Genomic DNA, 21,899 nt, shown 5'->3' with positions numbered 1-21,899 from the left:
GGAGGAGGAGGAGGAGAAGAAGAGGAAGAGGAAGAGGAAGAGGAAGCAGCAGCATGAGCATGCCAGGACTTGCTGCCACTGCAAACGAACTCCAGATGCATGCGCCACTTTGGGTGGTTTTACATGGATATGGGGGCATCAAACCCCAGCCAACTGGCTCTACAAGAAGCATCTTTAACCAGTGAGCCATCTCTCTAGCCCCTCTATCACTTTTTCTTGGTTTTGTTTGTTGAGGTAGAATCTTGCTACAGCCCAGGTTGAGCTGGAATTCACTATGTAGTCTCAGGGTGGCCTCGAACTCACAGCAGGCCTCCTACCTATGTCTCCTTTAATCCCAGAATTTGGAAGGCCTTGGTAGGAGCATTGCTGTGATTTCGAGACCAGCCTTCCTAGCACTGAGATTACAAATGTACATCATCACACCTGGCATTTTTACATGAGTTCTGGGGATACAATTGAATTCCAGGTCAGCCTGGGCTACAGTAAGACCCTACTTTGAAAATCCAAAAACTACTTTGAAAATGCAAAAAGCTGCATCTTAGTCTTTCCATGACTTGCTTCTTAGAGGAACTGGACCAGTGCACCAACAGTTCATGCCTCAAGCAATACTAAGTCATGCTTTGGTGGATCATTCTTTATGAACTATAATACCGACCTATATCCCTTCTTGTTTTTGTTTGTTTGTTTCTTGAGGTAGGGCCTTGATGTATCCCAGACTGACCTGGAATTCACTATGTAGTCTCGGGCTGGTCTCAAACTCACAACAATCCTCCTATCTCTGCCTCCAGAGTACTGGGATTAAAGGGAGGCACCACCACTCCTGACACCTATATCCCTTCTTGAACACTTCCACATACCCATGCATCACCCCTCATCCTGCTGTGCTTTGTTTATTTGCTATACCATTTAAGGCCTTCTAGTAAGCTTAATGTAATTTGTTTATAGGTCACATTTATAATTTATTGGTTTTTCCCTCCATCTAGAGTATAAGTATATGACTGAGATATATTCTTTTCTGCTAATGGGCTTAGCCTAACATGTAGAACAGTGCTTGACACAGGTGGAATTTAATGAATAAATGATAAATGAAGGGATAATGTTATGTCCAATCGCTTTCAGTGTGATCTCCAAATATTTGCTTTGGGGTCCTAAACAATCCCAAGTTGTCTTTTCCATGAAAGTTTGTGTAGACATTCTATTTGTTAATTGGTGCCAACAATTATTTGGATAAGACTGTGGATTCTTCCAAACAAAGCCCTGTGCAATTAAAGAGGGTTAACACAATTCTTAAACCCTCATTTAATTCCAATTCTTTCTCGTAGAATGACTGCTAGCTTGAGAAAATTTTAAATTGTTTCATTAAAGTTCAGAATCAAGAGAATGAATTTCCTTCACTGCCCTGTTCTCAGAGAGGAATTCTTCAATAAGCAGCAATCACACCTTGACTTTTTTTCCCCCAAGGATCACCAAAGAGACAGACCCAGGGCTTATAATGGGAATAAGGTTAATTTCCTTCTGTTATTTCCAGTTTAGGAGAGATGAGCTTGGGGATGTGGTTGTATGTCCAAGAGATTGGCCATGGTAGGCTGAACAACATTCTGGAAGCTTCCTCAAAGAGGAGGAAGCAGAATGACAGTATGAGGTTAGATGAGGTTCAGGCTTCCCATTGATCTAGAGTAAGGCTAAGGGAGGCTTTGTGGCGATGCTGAAATAAGAGCTGAAGGTTCATAAGATGTGAGGACAAAGGCTGTGTAGGTTTTCAGCTCAGGTAGCCTCGCTTGGAAACCGTCCTCATGGCGTGTGAATAAGCACAGTCCCTGCTTAATCTGTGGACGGCACAGAAAGCAACACAAACAAATTGAAGATTTAAACCCATGGGCATGCACCTTATGAGGACAAAGGGCAATTCTAAGTTGAAATGCATGGCTCTTGTTTCCAAAAGTGGTTGTACAGCTTATGCTGAGGCTGTCAGTGGAATTTGTTGATAGAACAAAGGCTCTACTCATGCTAGGATATTATAAAACACACACATATGTGACCTTAAGCAAAGACTCCACATCTCAACTTTCACAACGGTTCCATATGGCTTGGCATGATAAACTACTGATTATAACAGACCAGGGGAGGCATTTAGCTATGATGTCTGCTGGATATTTAACAAATGAGAGTTAACACTAGGATATTGCTGTGATTGTGGTATTCTCAGAAGACTGATTTGCATTAATGATTCAACTCTTGTTGATGTTTAGACTTCTCCTCTAAAGCTACTCACCCTGTGTTTTGCTGTGCATGGACAATCCTGCATTATCCATACATATCCTGTGAAACAATTTCTCAAGCAAGCAATAATTCTCCTGATCTACAATTCAGTAAATGATTGGTGAAGAGAGGATATCAGAACTGTTGAATAAAGCATGTATGGGGGAATTCATTTTACATCAAAATTTCCTAAATTCCTCTTTCTCTTGTTACTAGCGTTACTGGGAGATGACCATATGCATTCCTAGGAGAGGAGTAAAGTATTGTTTTTAATTTTTATTTCTTTATTTAAGAGAGATAAAGAGGCAGACAGAGAAAGAGAGAGAAAATGGGTGTGTCAGGGTCTCCAGCTGCCGCTGCAAATGGACTCCAAACACATGCGCCACCTTGGGCATTGAGCTTACATGGGTCTTGAGTACTTGAACCTGGATCTTTTAGCTTTCTAGACAAGTGCCTTATCTGCTAAGCCATCTGTCCAGCCCTCCTGTTTTTAATTTAAAGAGAGGGGAAACTTGAAGCAAAAAACCTCCATCTATTCAAGGCATTTGAACACCACCAGATTTTTCTTCCTCTGTCTTTTTCCCAGTCCTTTGGTCCTTCCTTTCTCCTCTCCTCCCTGTCCTCTCTGTGTATTTCTATCCTCTTTTCTTGATTTTTAAAGTTTATTTATTTATTTGAAAGCAGATAGAGAGAAGAGAGACACACAAAGAGATTGGGCATGATGGGGCCTCCAGCTGCTGACAACAAAGGTGCCACTTTGTACATCTGGCTTTATGTGGGTACGGGGGAACTGAACCCACAGTATAGGCTTTGCAGGCAAGTACCTTAACTGCTGAGCCATGTCTCCAGCTCTCCTCTTTTCTCAGTGCAACTCTACGCATGAAATTTAAGGCCTTTTGTTTTAGTCCCTCAGACCTGAGGCCCTTTGCAGGTGGGCACATGTACCTACTATTGAGCTTTCAAAGTTCTTCATCTTTCTTTTCCTAAACCTTGAGATACTCCAGTCTTAAATTTCTACTATTACTCCAGATCTCTATAGTTTTAGTATTGTACTGTGTATAGTCCTTGTTTGTTCTAGAAAATCCACAATACACAGATCCTGGGAAGAACAAAGAATGAACTATAATCCTGCAATCCAGGATGGAGAGATTGCTTTGATCCCCCAGGACCCACATAAACCAGATACACTAGGTGACACAAGTGTCTGGAGTTCCTTTGTAGTGGCCAGAGACCCTGGTGTGCCCATTATGTCTCTCTTCTCATCTTCCCCCCACCGACATAGGTAAATAAGATCTCATTTTTGAAAAACACCCTATAATCCAACACTTTTAATATTTTATGTGCATTCTCCTTTGTATTTATGTATTTATTTTTGGTGCTGAGTATCAAATCCAGGGCCATGTGCATGCATGAAGTTGCTCTACTGATGAGATATATCACTAGCACATTTATTTATTTATTTTCTCACATATAAATTAAAAACACATTATTTGTGATGAGCCCCTCATCATTTTTAAATCATTTTAAATGATTTAAAATCATTTTTTAAACTTTATTTTTAGTTGGGCATGGTGGAGCATGCCTTTAATATTTATTTATTTATTTATTTATTTATTTAACAGGGAAAGAGGGAGAGAAAGAGAAAAGATGGGCATGCCAGGGCATTCAGCCACTGTGAACAAACTCCAGACACATGCACCCCTTTGTGCATCTGGCTAATGTAGGTCCTGGGGAATAGAACCTGGGTCCTTTGGCTTTGCAGGCAAACACCTTAACTGCTAAGCCATCCCTCCACCCCCCCCAATCATTTTTTTTTAAATCATCAAAGTAAAGGGTATCTTTAGCCACTGCCCAGTTCTGAGTGGTCTCCAATGGCTTGGTTTTAGGTCAGCATCTACTGGTCTAGCCAATTGTACCATTCCCTGTTTTCTGTGTACCAGAGCCTCCATTTAAATTTTCCCACTGGAATCCTGGAACATTGAGAAGATTATCCTCTCAAGGAAGATCCAGTAGGGATGAGGAAAGGCTTCAAACCTGTATGATAGTTTGTACCAGAGGCAGACAGACAGAAAGATGAAGCCGTTGCCTGATATTTCTCTAAACAATCATCATCATTTCTGGGCTTAGAACAATCACACACCAAGAGATATTAGAGGGCTGGGCAGATGGCTCAGCAGTTAAGGCACTTGCCTGCAAAGCCTAAGGACCCAGGTTCGATTTCCCAGTGCCCTGGGAGCCAGATGCACAGGGTGGCACATGGCATCTGGAGTTCGTCTGCAGTGGCTAGAGGACCTGTGCACCCATTCTGTCTCTGCAATAAATAAATAAAAATAAAATATTTTTTTAAAGAGATGCTAGAGAAATGACAAGAGAGGCTCTGGGTTTGCTGGAACAGTTCCCAGCTTTTAAAAATATCATTCCATTATTTCATGCCCCCAACCTGCCTACTTTTGACAAATATAATCTTTGGGAAATAATATATTATGAACTATATATTAGCCAAGCTGTGACAGAATTCCTGACCTAAACAACTTAAGGGAAGAAAGATTTATTTTAGCTGACTATTTCTGGTTCAGACTATTATAGATGACTCCCTTGTTTCTGGGGCTATGATGAGGAGGAACAGAACATTACATGGAGAAAGTATGTAGGTGGGGCTGGAGAGATGGCTTAGCTGTTAAAGTGCTGGTCTACCATGTCACAGGAGCCAGGTTCAATTCCCTAGGAGCCATGTAAGTCAGATGCACAAGGTGGCACATGCATCTGGAGTTCGTTTGCAATGGCTAGAGGCTCTGGTGGGCCCATTCTCTCTCTCTCTCCCCCTCTCTCTCTCTGTCTCTCTCTCTCTGTCTCTCTCTCTCTCTCCCTCATAAATAATTAAAATAAAGAGAGGGAAAAGGAACCAAGGACCAGATATAATCACAAAGATGCACCTTCTTCCTCCGATGAGTCCCTGCCACCTAAGTTTCCAGAAGTTTCCCAAAGTAGCACCACCATTCAACACTGGCATGCTCATCATTGCACTCATAATTGTAAACGTTAGCAAGCCACCGTTAACACCCTTGTTTCCGACTCCACTGTGGGTAACTATTTATTCAATTCCAAAAGTATACTTCACCATATAAGGTATAAACCCTACTTGTTTTCTCTACCAATGTGAATTATCCTTGGGAATTAAAGGTGTTATTAACTGAAATGCTGGCAGAATCTTGCTTGTTTTGGCACCTCCAGACACACATGGTAATTACTGTTGCTATATACAGGCAGAGTTAAAATTGACATAAGCATTCTGGCCTCTAACCTCTTCTCCTTTTTCTTAGCTTCATTATAATCTTTCTAAATTTTATTATTATTATTATTATTATTATTATTATTATTATTATTTAGAGACTTTGCATGGGCACATCATGTGTTGTTAGCGTCAGTCCCTCCTCCCTTCCCCCACTCCACTGTGGGCCCTCCCCAGTGGGATTGCTGGTGTTCACCATGACATGTGGGTTATGAGTTGTGATAGCAACAGGCAGTCAGCGCAGGAGGAGGGCAATGTCTCTGGATATTCCCTCCCACCTTGTGGTTCTTCCCTGAGCTTTGAACCATGCATGTCTTTGAATTCAAGGCTGAGGGGCTTGGATACTCCCACCAAAACTCTATGTGACATATGACTCTGGGCCTAAATTAGTCTTGACTGAAAGAGTTGACCATTATTGTATCCATGAGAAATGTCAGAAAAGCTACACTCGGGGCTGGAGAGATGGCTCTGCAGTTAAAGGCCTAGTGGCCCAGGTTCAATTCCCCAGTACCTACATAAGACCATATGCACAAAGTGATACATACAGTTAGAATTTATTTACAGTGACTAGAGGTCCTGGTGTGCCCACACTCATTCTCTCGCTGTCTCTTTATCTCTGCCTCTCTCTCTTTCAAATAAATAAATAAAAATATTTTTAAACTTTAATTTTTTTAAATTAATTTATTTATTTATTTGAGAGAGGGGGGAGAGAGAAACAGGAAAATAGAGAGAGGGGGGATGGGTGGACCAGGGCCTTCAGCCACTGCAAACAAACTCCAGATGCATGCAACACCTTGTGCATCTGGCTTATGTGGGTCCTGGGGAATCAAACCTGGGAACTTTGGTTTCACAGGCAAGTGGCTTAATCATTGTCATCTTATCAGCCCTTAAAGATTTTTTTTTTTAAAGAAAAACCACACCCTGGGAAATAGAGATGAAATATTGGAGTCGTGCAAGGTTGAAGACATTGTCTGAGGGCTAAAGTAGGAAGTTTGATAGAGAAAGGCAGGAAAGCAGAAAAGAAGAACAAGTGAACAGGCAGGGTAAGAGGTCTTGCTTCACTGGCTTTGGGCATTTTTACTTTTCTTGAGGAAGCAATGGGCATGTTATTTGCTTTCTAACTATAGCGGTTCCCGAAGCTAAATCTATGAGTTGTTGATATGAATAGATCTGTAATAGTAGTTGAAAGAAAGAAGGAAGGGAGGGAAGGAGGGAAAGGAGATAAAAGGAAGGAAGGGAGGTGCAAAGGAACAAGGGAGGGAAGGAGAAAAGGAAGAAGGGAAGGAAAGAGAAGAGTCAGGAGGGAGGAAAAAGCAGGACTCAGTGTTGTCTTAATAAATGTTCTTAACGTATAAGCACTGGAAATGTAGACATCATCCTAGTTCATGCCAAGTCATTATGAAACTGAAAGTTGGAGAGACCCACATCAACGAACTCTTGTTAAATTTCCAAAATCTCCAAGATCACAGCTTGTAATTCAGAGACAACTTTTAAAGCGAACTCTGCTCTTGCCCAGGGTGAGGCTGCACATAAAGAGCTCATTAGAGGATGCTGCCACTTGGCATCTGTTTTCTTGGCTTCCACCTCATTTGGGGATTTTTTTTTTTTTCCAAAGTACACAGTGGCACCTGAGCAAAAGTCCTGTGGTGACAGTAATAATGCTCGTCTGAGTGCATAGATAAAAGAGACAAGTTCAGAGAAAATTAATAGCCTCTGTTAGGATTTGGTGACATTCTTGCAAGGTGATTGACAGACAGATGCATTATCGCAGGAGCCAAATATCAAGTTCACACCACTCTCCTTACCTCTCTATTATTTACTCTGTTCACCTGATGGCTCTTTTGCTTCTACCATAGCTGTGACATTGATGAAACAGGCTCCCAACTTAAAATGTTGAAAGACAATTTAAAAGAAGAACCACCAGGTGGAGAGATGGCTCAACAGTTAAGGCACTTGTCTGTGGGGGCTGACAGCCTGGGTTTGATTCCCCAGTACTCATGTAAAGCCAGATGCACAAAGTGATGTGTGCATCTGGAATTGGTTTGTAGCAGCTAGAGGCCCTGATGTGCCCATTCTCTCTGTGTGTCTGTCTTCTCTCTATCTATCTCTGCTTACAAGTAAATAAATAAAAACATATTAAAAATATAAGAGTCACTCTGGGGTGGTGGGGAAAGCAGTGTTCTTTCGGGAATCTGGCTCACTCATGAAGCTTGACCAGTGCTTCTAGTAGAATTGCCTACCTCAACAGTGTTTGGGTTACTCTACCCAGTACTAGATGGGGATGTAAAACTGTTATAATGGGGCTGGACAGAGGGCTTAGTGGTGAAGATGCTTGTTTGCACAAGCCTAAGGACCCATGTTCAACTCTCCAGATCCCATGTAAGCCAGACGCACAAAAATGAGGCAAGCACAAAGTCACACATGCCCACTAGGTGGCGCAAGCGTCTGGAGTGCAGTTGCAGTGGCTGAGCCCTGGAGCACCAATTCTCTCTCTCTCTTGCTCTCTCTAAATAAATAATTACTTAAAAAGAATGTTACAGTGGAGGAAAGTGAATTCTATAAAGGTTACTTGATCACCCCATAGTCACATGGGTAGTTGGTGTTCTAAGTGTGATGAGGTTTCAGGTCTTCTGAGCCTTGTAGGGTATTGAATTGAGGTTGCTGTGGTCTAAAACTGGGGCACATTAACGCGGGGAAAACCACAGGTCTGGATCAAAGAGCAAGGGAAAACTCATGACTCTGAAATGAACAGAGGGTATCCAAGAGCAGGCAGATCTGCTTCTGTCCATATACAGTTTATTATTTAGTATATCTTATGCATATGCAGAAGCTTGGAAAAAAACAATAGCAACTTCAGTAAAATATGATTGTTATATCAGTGTCTAGAGGTGAATGAACTGCTTTAAGCAGTACTTAATTCTTATTAAAAATGGTAGGTAGGCTGGAGAGATGGCTTAGTGGTTCAGGCACTTGCTTGTGAAAGCTAAGAACCCATGTTTGACTCCCCAGATCCCACATAAGCCAGATGCACAAAAGTGAGGCAAGCACAAGGTTGCACAAGTTCACTAGATGGCACAAGTGTCTGGTATTCAATTTCAGTGGCTGAAGCCCTGGCACACCAATTCTCTCCTTCTCTCACTCTTGCTCTAAAAACAAATGGTAGAAGTAGCAGATCATAGACATATTGCATGCAAAGTGATGGATGACTTGGAAAAAATAAAATAGCAACTTCAATAAAATATGATCTTTACATCAAATGGTGTCTACATGTGAATGAACTGCTTTAAGTGGTACTTAATTAAGGGGAAAAAACTGCTAGAGCCCCAGGCTGGATCGTCAGCTATGCTAGGTGCTATAAAATACAACACAGCATCTACAAACAAAAAACCATGTCCAAGCTTTTTCTGACTTATCTTATTTTTGTCCCACACTCCAACTTTGAAAACTATTCCCAAGTAAGGGTGGAAATTCCCACAGAATTAAAACCTTTTTCCTCTCATCACAAAAATGAGAAACTATGTGTGAATAGAGTAATAGCTTAACTTTTAAGTAAGACAAAAATTTTCCATCATTTTCAAATGTGTGTGTCTGGAATGATTCTCAGTAGAAGATATAGTACACAAAATTTTAAAAAACTGTTTTAAAATTAATAAAAATATTCTAGAATATGAGCTTTAGGCAAGCCCATTGGATACTGTATTTTTGAACAACAGTTTTGACAGGAATCTTATACTTCAAAAATAGTATTGAATGTGATTATTACTTTTTTAAAATTTTTTTGTTCATTTTTTATTTATTTATTTGAGAGCAACAGACACACAGAGAAAGACAGATACAGAGAGAGACAGAGAGCGAGAATGAGTATGCCAAGGCCTCTAGCGAATGCAAATGAACTCCAGACGCATGCGCCCCCTTGGGCATCTGGCTAACATGGGTCCTAGGGAATCGAGCCTTAAACCGGGGTCCTTAGGCTTCACAGGCAAGTGCTTAACCACTAAGCCATCTCTCCAGCCCTGATTATTACTTTTAGGATACATTATTAAATATAACATATGTTTAAACATGTGGTTTAGATATTTCATATTTTAAAAAATGTATTTATTTGCAAGTGGAGAGAGAGAGAGAGAAGAGAGATAGAGAGTGGGTGTACCAGGGGCTTCAGCTGCTGCAAATGAACTCCAGATGCATATGCCACTATGTGCATCTGGCTTTATATGGGCACTAGGGAATTGAACTTGGGTCCTTAGACTTTGCAGGCAAGTGCGCTAACCACTGAAACATCTCTCCAGCCCCCAAAATATGTTTTTGAAAATTCAGTACATATATAAACAACACAGAAAATAAAACTCAGCCAGTATTTTCAGCTCTCTTCTATTGAAGGTACCATTAGTGTAACTTTTAGCAACATGTTAGTTGTTCCTGTCATCCTTAATCAAAGTGGATTCAAATTCCACTCTACTCATTGATGTCAGTGCCTTTGGCTCAACATGATGTTAAGTGATAGTCATTCATTTGATTGTGGATTATTATAAATCACCCACTCAGACCAACGTGCAGGACACATAGTGAGGACACATCCTCTTACTGCCAGTTTTCATAGCAGAGATATTCATTTGAAACCAGTCACGTAGGAGCACTTGGGGTTTCCCCTTTTAGCCATAAGAAGATAATCATTGATTTCTAAATTGATTAATAAATCTCCAATGAACTCAGACCAAATGAGGGGCTTCATTCAGGAGCCACAATAGACTAGGGGTTGACAGGGCAACCCTTCATGAAGTGGAATGCTACCCCACTGGCAAACTCAAAGAAGAAATAAAATTTGAATAATACAAGCAGAAATGTCTCAGCACAGGCAAACGTCCTTATTCTAAGCGAAGCCTTATTTTTGAGAAAGAAGAGATGGGCTCAGTATTCATCGAATCTGAAAACTGATATTTTTAAAAAAATATTTTTTATTTATTTACTTGAGAGAGAGAATGAGACACAGTGAGAGACAGCGTGCATGGGTGTGCTAGGGCCTTCTGCCTCTGTAAATACACTCCAGATGTATGTACCACTTTGTGCATCTGGCTCTACATACTGGGGTACTGGGGAATTGGACCAGGGCCATCAGGCATTGGAAATAAACAAGCTCCTTTAACCACTGAGCCATCTCTCCAGCTCCAAAAACTGACATTTTTTTTTTTTTTTTCCCAAAGTAAGGTCTCGCTCTAGCCCAGACTGACCTAGAATTCAGTATGTGGTCTCAGGCTGGCCTCAAACTCAGAGCAATCCTCCTACCTCTGCCTCCAGAGTGCTGGGATTTAAAGTGTGTGCCACCACGCCCTGCTTAAACTGACATTCTTAAGATGGGAGGATTGGGGCTGGAGAGATTGCTTAGCGGTTAAGCGCTTGCCTGTAAAGCCTAAGGACACCAGTTCGAGGCTCAATTCCCCAGGACCCACATTAGCCAGATGCCCAAGGTGGCACATGCATCTGGAGTTCGTTTGCAGTGGCTGGAGGCCCTGGCGCACCCATTCTCTCTTTCTCTCTCTCTCTCTCTCTCTCTCTCTCTCTCTCTCTCTCTCTCTCTCTCTCTCTCTCTCTCATTAACAAGGAGGGTCTAATGTGAGGGGGTAGATCACAGATGAGCCTAAATAATGGTACCAAACTGCCTGTATTTACTGAAAAGAAAACTAATAAATTAAATTTTTAAAAAATGAACAAAAACTGTTAAAAAAAAAAAGATGGGAGGATTGTAGGAAGATTTTAACTGGTTGGATTTTCATAGCAAATACGGGGGGGGATACTGATTGGTATTTCTATCGCTGTTGCAGGCTCTCCGTTTTGGTGCCTACTGGATATCGTTCCTATAAAGAATGAAAAAGGAGACGTGGTGCTTTTTCTGGCCTCATTCAAAGACATAACAGATACGAAAGTGAAGATAACTCAAGAAGATAAAAAAGAAGGTTGGTACTGTTCTCAGGGAACATTGACAGGCGGAGGAATATTTGAAATTGTTTACTTAAAAACTTGAAAGAAAAGAAATGCCTTTTTGATAGGAGCAACTGATAACTGTTCATGGCTGGTAGTCAGTGCTCCGCGAATATTCTGAAATCCCAGAAGTGCTCCTTGAGGTGACTTCTTATCCTTCTAATAATGACCCACTTGTCGGGAGCCGTGCTTCTGGAACTAGAGCAAGAACAACAAGATCATCATTCAACCTCTTTTTCAAAAAATATTTTAATTAATTATTTGCACGCAGATAGATGATAGGTAGGTAGGTAGGTAGGTAGGTAGGTAGGTAGATAGATAGATAGATGGATAGATAGATAAGATAGATAGATAGATAGATAGATATATAGATAGATAGATAGATAGATAGATAGATAGATAGGTAGGTAGATAGATGGATGGATAGAAGGAGAGATAGAGTGAGTGAGTGAATATGGGCATGCCTGGGCCTCTAGCCACTGCAAAGAACTCCAGATGCATGCACCACTTTTTGTATCTGGCTTTATGTGAGTGATGGAGAACTGAACCTAGGTCATTAGGCCTTGCAGGCAAGCGCTTTAATTGCTGAGCCATCTCTCCAGCCCCGTACGGCCTCATTTTTAAGGTAATAGAACAGAGACTGAATGGCATTCCTGAGAAAGGGAGTGAAGCACTGACCTGAAAGGCATGCATTCAAAACACCCATGCCACCTCATTTACTCAGTAAAAATAAACATTTCCATGCACGTGTGTTGGGCAAAACACTGAAGTGTCAGTGTTATTTGATTATTAGGTTATGAAGTCTAATGTAGTGATGGTTAGAGTGTCGCAAACAGATGTGCAACCGGTGCCTTGGAGCATGCTCCGTAGTATCTGAAGGTACTTTCAATCACAAATGCTTTGCAAATATCTTTAATGTATGATGACTATATATTTCTTTGGTTGTCGCTGTTGTTGTTGTTTCAAGGTAGGGAGGGTCTCACTCTAGCCCAAGCTGACCTGGAATTCACTATGGAGTCTCAGGATGGCCTTAAACTCAAGGTGATCCTACTACCTCTGCCTCCCGAGTGCTGTGATTAAAGGTGTGAGCCACCATACCGGACGAAGTATATATTTCTTATCTTGTTTTTTTTATAGCTTATTAAGAAGTTCCTTGTAGGTGCTGGGGACATGGCTCAGCAGTTAAGGGTACTTTCTTGTAAAGACCGGCAGCCCAAGTTCAATTTCACAGTATCTATGTAAAGCTAGAGGCACAAAATGATGCACACATCTGGAGTTTGGAGTTTGTTTGCAGTGGCAGTAAGCCCTGAAGTGCTCTCTCTCTCTCTCTCTCTCTCTCTCTCTCTCTCTCTCTCTCTCTCTCTCTCTCTCTCACACACACACACACACACACACATACACACACACACACACACCAAATAAATAAAAAAAATTTTTAAAGAATTTCCTTGCATTTTATGTTACCCATTAAAAGTCAACATTAAGTAAAATGCTAATATTTTTGTAAGTTAAAAACAAGATCAATTAATCTAGTAACCAGAGAAAAAGATGGTGTATATTTTTCAAGTTTTCTTGTATGGATTTCATATGTAGTGGCTTAATTTTTTTCTATAAATAATTTTTTTTATTTATTTGCGTGTGTGTGTGTGTGTGTGTGTGTGTGTGTGTGTGTGTACATGTGCATGTGTATACCAGGGTCTCTTATTGCTGCAAATGACTGCCGATGCTTACCCCCCCTTTTATTTTGCATCTGGCCTAGGGAATTGAACCCAAGTCTTTGCAAGCAAGTGCCTTTAACTACTGAACCACCACCCTGGCTCCTATAGTGGCTTCTTTGTTACAACCATCTTCTTGATATTTCAACGATATTTCTTGCACAACAACTTTTCAGAAATGGACTCTTTATCTGTGTTTAAAACATGGAGGAGCGTTTTGAAATGATAATCGGATGAAGACCTCTCAGGGCTGGGGTCCTCTACTTCTATCATTAGAAGCTTTTGCAAATGCATTACTGTCCGCGTGTCGGTGACACTGTGGTGTATTTTTAGCGCGGGCGGGAAGAGCCTTCCTACAAGCAAAGCTACGTGCGCAGCACCACAAGTGTTCTTGTCTTGCTCCAAAGTCCGTGTTAGTGGCTGCTATTTTTGTTTCAGCTATTTTCTTTGGAATGGAAGAATATGAAAAAATAGGAATGGGGAGACAGCTCAGCGGTTAAGGTGCTTGCCTGCACAGCCTAAGGAGCTGGGTTTGAGTCCCCCAGTACCCGTGTAAAGCCAGATGCACAAAGTGGCGCGTGCGTCTGGCATTGGCTTGCAGTGGCTGGAGGCCCACTCGGTGTATCTCTGTCTCTCTTCTATCTCTTTCTGCTTATAACTAACTAACTAACTACTAAATAAATATTATTTTTGGAAAAGGGGCTCCCCTTTCAACCATCAGCTTCTCTAGTCAGAATTTACTCTGTGACAACCTCTGTCTATCTGAGAGCGAGTTTTCTATGTCATTGTCCCATTTATGGGTAAACACCAGGACTCCCTAATCTGCTACAGACTCTTCTCTTTATCACTCAGGTCTTCGCAAGCCATCTTCGCTCACAGCGAGCATCCTTCCTTGGACCGCCGGGCTGGGCTGTGTGCATTCCTTTTCTTGCTCTTCTGGTACCCGTGTATCACACTTCTCATATTCTCAGTTCACATGGCTCCCTAGGTCTTTGCCTTGGAAGTCACTGATAAGTACTTGCATATTAATTAATTTTGCTAGAGGATCTTTACCTATGAAATAGCTCTTCAACTTCTTTCCAAAGCTCTTCACCAGGCTGGAGAGATGGCTCAGTGGTTAAGGAGCTTGCCTGCAAAGCCCAACAGCATGGGCTGGACATCCCAGTACCCGCTTAAAGCCAGATGCACAAAGTGGCACATGCACCTTGAGTTTGTTCACAGAGGCTAAAGGCCCTGACACATCCATTCTCTCTCTCTTAATCTCTCTCTACTTTAAATAAATAAATAAATAAGTTTTTAAATGTTTCTCTCCTCTGCATCAATTGCAAGTGTTGCAACCTTCCAATTTTTTTTCACAGTTGTTCACTCATGATGCTAATTTGGCTTCCTATTCAACTCAGTTGAATATAATAATGTTCCATGTTTTTCTAGGCACAGGGCCCAATTACTTCTTATAGAGTGTCCCAGATTCATTATGAAATAACGGTGACACTCACTACATGGCAACAGTAGCATCAGTTATCATGAAATGGGCGAGCGTCAATTATAGTTTCTGAAAAGTGGGTGCTTCTGCTTGTCTGAGAACTTGGGGGTCGGTATGTAAAGCTTTTCATGTTGTCCTCAGTGGTACTCCACACCAGGAGGGCAATGCCACTTCTTGGGAGTCTGTCTGACCAGCAAGAGCAGATTGCCACTGTCAAGCACACTAACAGAATTTTTAAAATATATTTCAAAATATTTATATTTGCAAACAGAGAGAGAGAGAGAAGAAACAGAGAGAGAGAGAGAGAGACAGAGAGAGAAGAAACAGAGAGAGAGAGGAGGCAGATAGAATGGGCATACCAGGGCCTTCGGCCACTGCAAATAAACATCAGATACATAGGCCACTTTGTGCATCTACATGGGTACTGGGGAATCAAACTCAAGTCATTAGGCTTTGCAGGTAAGTGCCTTAATGACTGAGCCTTCTCTCCAGCCACAACTATAAGAATTTTATATTGCACCTGTCTGTACCTATAGCTAATTGACTTCCAAAGAAATAACAACAACGACCAGTTTTGATAAATATTAGATATGCATTGCAGGGCATGGTGGCATATACCTTGAATCCCAGCACTCTGGAGGCAGAGTTGAAGATATCAGCATGAGTTTGAGGCCAGCCTGAGACTACATAGTGAATTCCAGGTCAGCCTAGTCTAGAATGAGACCTTACCTCAAAAAAAACAAAACAAAACAAAAAAAAAACTCGCTATGCATCCTATGCTGCTGGAAGGAGCTAAAAACCACTTACCATAGCTTGAATGAGAAGAGCTTGGTCTGGCTGGAGGGAAGGCTCAGCCACTAAGGCTCTCACCTGCAAAGCCTAATGACTCGAGTTTGATTCCCCAGTACTCACGTAAAGCCAGATACATAAGGTGGCGCATTTGTCTGGAGTTCATTTGCAATGGCTAGAGACCCTGGCTCGCCCATATTCTTTCTGTCTCTTTCCCTCTCCCTCCCTCTCTCTCTCTCTCCCTCTCTCTCTCTGTCTCTCTCAAATAAATAAATAAATAAGTGAAATTAAAGAGAAGAACTTTCTCTTCCCACATTTCAAAAAGTCTCACCTAAGCCGCGAGCTCTGCAGACCCCGTGGGCGCTCGGGCCCTCTGCTGTGCTGAACAGGCTGGTTCCCATTCTCCCGCGGGTCAGCTCATGATTGCACGATGCCCTCTGTACCTTTTAGAAAGTATTTTTTAATTAATTATTTTCAATGAGAGCGACATGGGCCTGCCAGGGTATCTTGCTTCTGCGTGCGTCTGCCTTTATATGGGCCCTGGGGGCCTCGAACCTGGAACAGCAGACTTTGGCCGCAAGTGCCTTTAACTACTGAGCCATCTCCCCAGCCCTGAAAAGTACTTTTATGGTCGTGATAGTAAGAAAAGTAAAGGACAAAGGACAAGGGACAAGAGGACAGAATGTTCTCCTGCCTTCCATCTTTCCCAGGACTGTCTGTCACAGCTGTAGAGATCTCTAGCTGAAGAGCTACTAGGTAATCAAAGGTCCCTGTTTCCTGTAACTTTTCATCCTGATGGAGGGCAGAGAAAGAAGCTGCAAACGAAGTGGGGTCAGCTGGTCTGGGTGTGCGAGAAGCCATCGAGCACTTCACACGTTTCACTGGCCAATCCGACGAAGTGCACCACAGTGCAGGAAAGAGTCAGAGAGCAGGAGGGCATGTCCAGAACTCAGTGAGGTTGAGAGGCACAGAAAGGCCAGGTGAACAGTCTATAACTGGGGCTGGAAAGGTGGCTCAGTAGGTAAGGCACTTGCCTGCAAAGCTTAATGGCCCGGGTTCGATTCCCAAGTACCCACATAAAGCCAGATGCACATGTATCTGGAGTTCATTTGCAGTGGCTAGAGGCCCTGGGCATGCCCATTCTCTCTCTCCCCTCTTCTCTCTGCTTGCAAATAAGTAAGTTTTAAAAAGAAACACTCCATCATGTCCCAGTTTCTAAAACTTCCCACCATGCCCCAGACTTCTTATGGAACAATGACAAGGAAACTAGAAATGAGCTGGAGTAGAACAGGAGACCGGACTTGTCTATACAGGGCTATCATTGAAACAGAACTCTGTAATTCCCATTTTTTATTTAAATTCCTTACTGCTCAGTTGTGGTCCAAAGACCTGTATTGTCAGCATCATCTGAGAGTTATTTTTAGAAATGCAGATTTCTGCTCCCACAAAATAAAATATGCATTTCAACAAAATCCCCAGGAGGTCATATACACACCCCAAGACTGAGAAACCCTTTTCCCCACACATTGAATAGGCACCTGATAATCTAGACAGAAGTGATGCACTCACACAAATCACATTGCTCCATTCATTGTTTTCAAAGCCCTTATTTTTGTCTGAAACAACTTTTTCAAAAGCTGGCTTCTGCCAGATGTGATGGCCCACACTTTTAATCCCAGTCCTCAGGACAGAGGAGGACCACCATGAATTCCAGGCCAGCCTGAAACTACATAGTGAATTTGAGGTCATCCTGAGCTACATATGGGGAGACCCCACCTTGAAAATCATTCCATTGCTAGTTGCTCTCTGCTTTATTAAAATTTAAGTTTTCTTGAGAACATCGCTGCCTGTCCAAGGTTCATGATCTCCATCCTGACAGGGTAAGTGCTCAAGAAATACTTGATAGACAGATAGATATACTAATACATAAGTGATACCTGATTTAGGAAGCCTGAGGATAATATTACGACATTCTTGCTGCTTCAAGTTAGCATTATAAAAGGCGTGTGTCTTGGGTACACACACTGATAGCGCACTGTGTGCGTTCTGCCTGGTCTACCAGCCATCGCCTGCATCTCCTGCCTCTCCAACTGTCCTACTGCTGATGTCGCTGCAAATACAATCTCTGCAGTTGGCTAATTTTTGGAACTTGTTGACGCATTTCTTTATCTTTGAGTTTCTGAGAATCTCAGTTTGGCCACATTTTAAAAGATAATTGAAGTCATTTGTTTAAAAGAAATATATAAAGTTATTCTCCAGAAGGACAACCATTTAAGTTGCTGATTACAATATTAATTAAGTTTAAGATGGATTTATGTATTTGGAACATTTTAATTTTCCATTGTGGAACATTGTAATAATGTTCCCTCTACTCACTGATATATTCTGCCTGATATGGTTTTCTTTCTTTTTTTTTTTTTTTCATAATGAAAGAAATACAGTAAATAGCTGTTGGCTGATCAGACAGATTAGAAGGATTGGTGTTCTACCCCAGGAAACATATCTGCAATAATTGTTTATCAAATACATGATGCCAGTAGAATTCAAAGCCCAAATAGACCCTTAAGGTATTTTATTTTACTGATATATATATATATATATATATATATATATATATACATATATATATATACATACACATACATATATAAAAATATATATACATATATAAATACATATATACATATATATATAAATACATAAACATATATATATATATGAGACAGGGAAACATACACTTAGAATTTTGGGGGGGTTTCAAGGTAGGGTCTTACTATAGTTCAGGCTGACCTAAAATTCACTATGAAGTCTCAGGGTGACCTCCAAATCACAGCGATCCTCCTACCTCTGCCTCCCGATTGCTGGGATTAAAGGCATGTGCCACCATTCCTGGCTTAGAATTTCTGCCTTTAAAGATAAAACGAACATGTGTTGGGTCATCAAAGAGACTGAAACATAAAAGCTCTGGCGTCCTTTACTGTCATGATTCTAGTTGTGTGCGTGAACGTGTGCACATGTGCACACATGAGCACATACACACGCCATTGTACATGTGCATAAGTCAGAGGGCAACCTTGCATGTCGATCTTTGCCATCCACCTTGTTTGAGACAAAGTCTCTTGTTTACCATTAGGCTTGCTAGGCTGGCCGCCCTGTGAGCTTCTGGAGTTCTCTCTCCTCTCTGCCTCCCACCTCACCATCAGCATTCTGGGATTAGACACAGCAACTCAATATCTGACTTTATAGGTCCTGGGGATCTAAGCTCACGTATTTATCCTTATGTGGCTTTATTCACCTTCCCATTTCCCCAGACCTCATCTTTTTTAAAAATAAATAAATAAATAAAAATATTCTGAAGCCCATCCAAATACCCTTTTATATAGTATGCAGTGTGTATGTGGTATGTGTGTGCTATATACAGGTGTGTATGTAAATGCACAGAGTACACACATGTGGAGACCACGGGAAGACATCGGGGTCCTCTTCCATTGCTCTGTTACCTTATTTCCCTGAGACAGAGCCTCTGACCAAACCTTCACATCCCTGTTTTTCTTGTTAGGCTGCCTGACACGGGAGCCCCAGAGGTCCTCTAATTTCAACCTCCTGTAGCCACCAAGGTTTATCAGCTTGTACTGGCTTTTTATGAGGATGCCAGGAATTGAACTCAAATCCTTATGTTTGCACAGAAAAATGATCTCATTTGCAAAGACAGCTCCCCCACCACATGAAACTGTTATTGTTGTCAGCAGCTTAGATTCTTTGAACAAAATCTTTATCAAGCCAGGCATGGTGGTGCACGCCTTTAATCCCAGCACTCAGGAGGATGAGGTAGGAGGATCATTGTGAGTTCGAGGCCAGCCTGAGATTACATAGTGAATTCCAAGTCAGCCTGGGCTAAAGCAGTACCCTATCTTGAAAACACAAAATAAAGTAATTTATAAAGTAAATATATAATGTGTCCATGTACCAAACATGACACAGTACCCATTACTATGTATGCCTTAAATACACAATAAGGGCTGGAGAGATGGCTTAGCAGTTAAACGCTTGCTTGTAAAGCCTAAGGACCCTGGTTCAAGGCTCGATTCCCCAGGTTCCATGTAAGGCAGATGCACAAGGTGGCACATGCGTCTGGAGTTCATCTGCAGTGGCTGGAGGCCTGGCACGCCCATTCTCTATCTATCTGCCTCTTTCTCTGTCTGTCTGTCGCTCTCAAATAAATAAATAAAAATAAAGATAAAAAATCACAATAAAAGAACTAGCCCTTCCAGCTGAGCGCCCCAGGCTCCAGGGGAGCCTCCAGTGTAAGTTTCTGCCCCAGTGGAGTGGAGTGTGCCATACTCACCTCATAGGATGTGCTTCCCACAGCGCCCCAAGCCCTGCCCTCAGGGTGGTCGCGGGCTCCGTTATCCAGACATGGCTGAGCAACCGCGGGCTGTTCCGGTGGCCTCAGTCCCCACCCCTTCTGTCCTGGAAGAAGCTGGCTAGAAGCGCAGAGTCTGTTTGGTTGCTTTTTCTTATAATGGCCCTCCCTCCTCTGCGGCAGAAGTTCAAGCATGGTTGAATGAGACTTAGGAGAGATGAGAAAAGACCTCCTCCTGCCTCTCGGCTCAGGAAATCCGAGGAGCTTCGAGTCAGGCAGCAGCCGCGGCGGCGGCGGGCAGGGCGGCCTCTGCCTCCTCCTGCAGCAGCGCCGCTCACTTAACTGCTTTCTTTCTTTCTTTCTTTTTCCTGTGTGCTGTTTTAAGAATTCCTGTAATAATCCTAACTTCTTTCTTTTTGGTTTTTCTTTTTTTTTTTTTTTAACATTTTTTGTTCATGTTTATTCATTTATTTAAGAGAGACAGAGAGAGAGGCAGAGAGACAGGGAACGGGCGCGCCAGGGCCTCCAGCCTCTGCAAACGAACTCCAGACGCGTGCGCCCCCTTGTGCATCTGGCTGACGTGGGACCTGGGGAACCGAGCCTCGAACCGGGGTCCTTAGGCTTCACAGGCAAGCGCTTAAGCGCTTAGCCATCTCTCCAGCCCAATCCTAACTTTTTAGAACTTCTTCTGGAAAGCTACATTCCCTGTTGTTGGAACTAAAGATGACTTTATGAGGCTTGAACCATTATGAGGGAAGAAAACTAACATCAGAAGTCCTACAATCCAAAAGATACTTCCAGAGGCTGGAGAGATGGCTCAGCAGTTATGGTGCTTGCTTGCCTACAAAACCAAACGACTCGGGTCCAATTCCCCAGGACTCTCAGGAAGCTACATGCACAGTGACACATGCGTCTCGAGTTCCATTGCAGTGGATGGAGGCCACAGTGCGCTCTCTCTCTCTCTCTCTCTCTCTCTCTCTCTCTCTTTCCTCTCTTGCAAACAAATGTGTTTTTTTTTTAAAAAAAAAAAAGGTACTTTTACTTACCAACTATCCAGCAAATTTTCTCAGAACAAAAGCACTTCTAAGTGTGTAAATAAATGGATACTGCTCCATATGCTTTCTGGCTAATTTGCTTTAGGTTAATCACAAACCCGTGTGATTCTTTTCTGAAGGAACAACATGTTCCTCTGCCTGGCATGTAGATTTCCTGCATCCCACCGTCTCATCACAGCCGCTACCTCCCTGTACCCCATTTGAAGCCCGTTCAACCCGCGAGTGTAACAGCCCACGTGCTGGCGCACTCCGTGTTGCAGACACTGAGGAGAATGAAAAGATGGATTTTACGCGCCTGCACTTTATGCCTTCCTCACCATCAAGATGGCTGCTTCAAATAATTACGATGCCCACTCAAGTCATGAGCATCACAACCCTTGAGATAATCTCTAATTGTTAATCGATACTTAGTTTTGGATATCATCCTATGATGGTCCAACCTGTTATATAAATTCTACCCATAATGAACCTCGGTCTGAGAGTTTATCATAATTCACATCCTCAAGAATGTACAACATTCCTGGGGCTAGAGGCATGCTCAGTGGTTAAGGCTTTTGCCTGCATAGCCTAATGACCTGGGTTCAATTCCCCAGTACCCATGTAAAACCAGATGCACAAGCTAGCACATACATCTGGAGTTCATTTACAGCGGCTAGAGGCCCTGGTGTATTCTCTCTCTCCCTCTCTCTCCTTGCAAATAAATAAATAAAATATTTTTTAAAATTTTAGAAGCTGAGAAATAAATGGATGGTTGCGGACTAACCTAACAGATGTGAGAAACCTAAATCCTAACCAGTGAAAAGGGTTGAGAAGCAAAATGATTTCCATGAAATGCTGCAAATGCTCCACACATAGTGGAAGTGATAGTGGTAATAAAACTAAAAACAGAAGAAAATAATCTAAAAGCATTTTTTTACACCAAACACACAAGGTATTGTTAAACCTTCTGGTTTCATTTTTTTTATTTTTT

The 21,899-nt window shown here is 42.0% G+C and overlaps 1 protein-coding gene across 1 annotated transcript in view; it reads left to right on the top strand.

The window, feature by feature from the left end:
• Kcnh8 (potassium voltage-gated channel subfamily H member 8) overlaps nucleotides 1-21,899 on the top strand; it is a 432,454-nt gene that overhangs the window by 168,502 nt on the left and 242,053 nt on the right. The window contains exon 3 of the mRNA XM_045135950.1: nucleotides 11,368-11,499. Coding sequence (XP_044991885.1) covers nucleotides 11,368-11,499 — 132 coding nt within the window. The remainder of the gene's footprint in view (nucleotides 1-11,367; nucleotides 11,500-21,899) is intronic.

This window comes from Jaculus jaculus, chromosome 16 (assembly GCF_020740685.1).
Source record: "Jaculus jaculus isolate mJacJac1 chromosome 16, mJacJac1.mat.Y.cur, whole genome shotgun sequence".
Lineage (NCBI taxonomy): Eukaryota > Metazoa > Chordata > Mammalia > Rodentia > Dipodidae > Jaculus > Jaculus jaculus.
The sequence above is the reverse complement of the archived record's forward strand: the minus strand, read 5'-3'. Positions and strand labels throughout refer to the sequence as shown.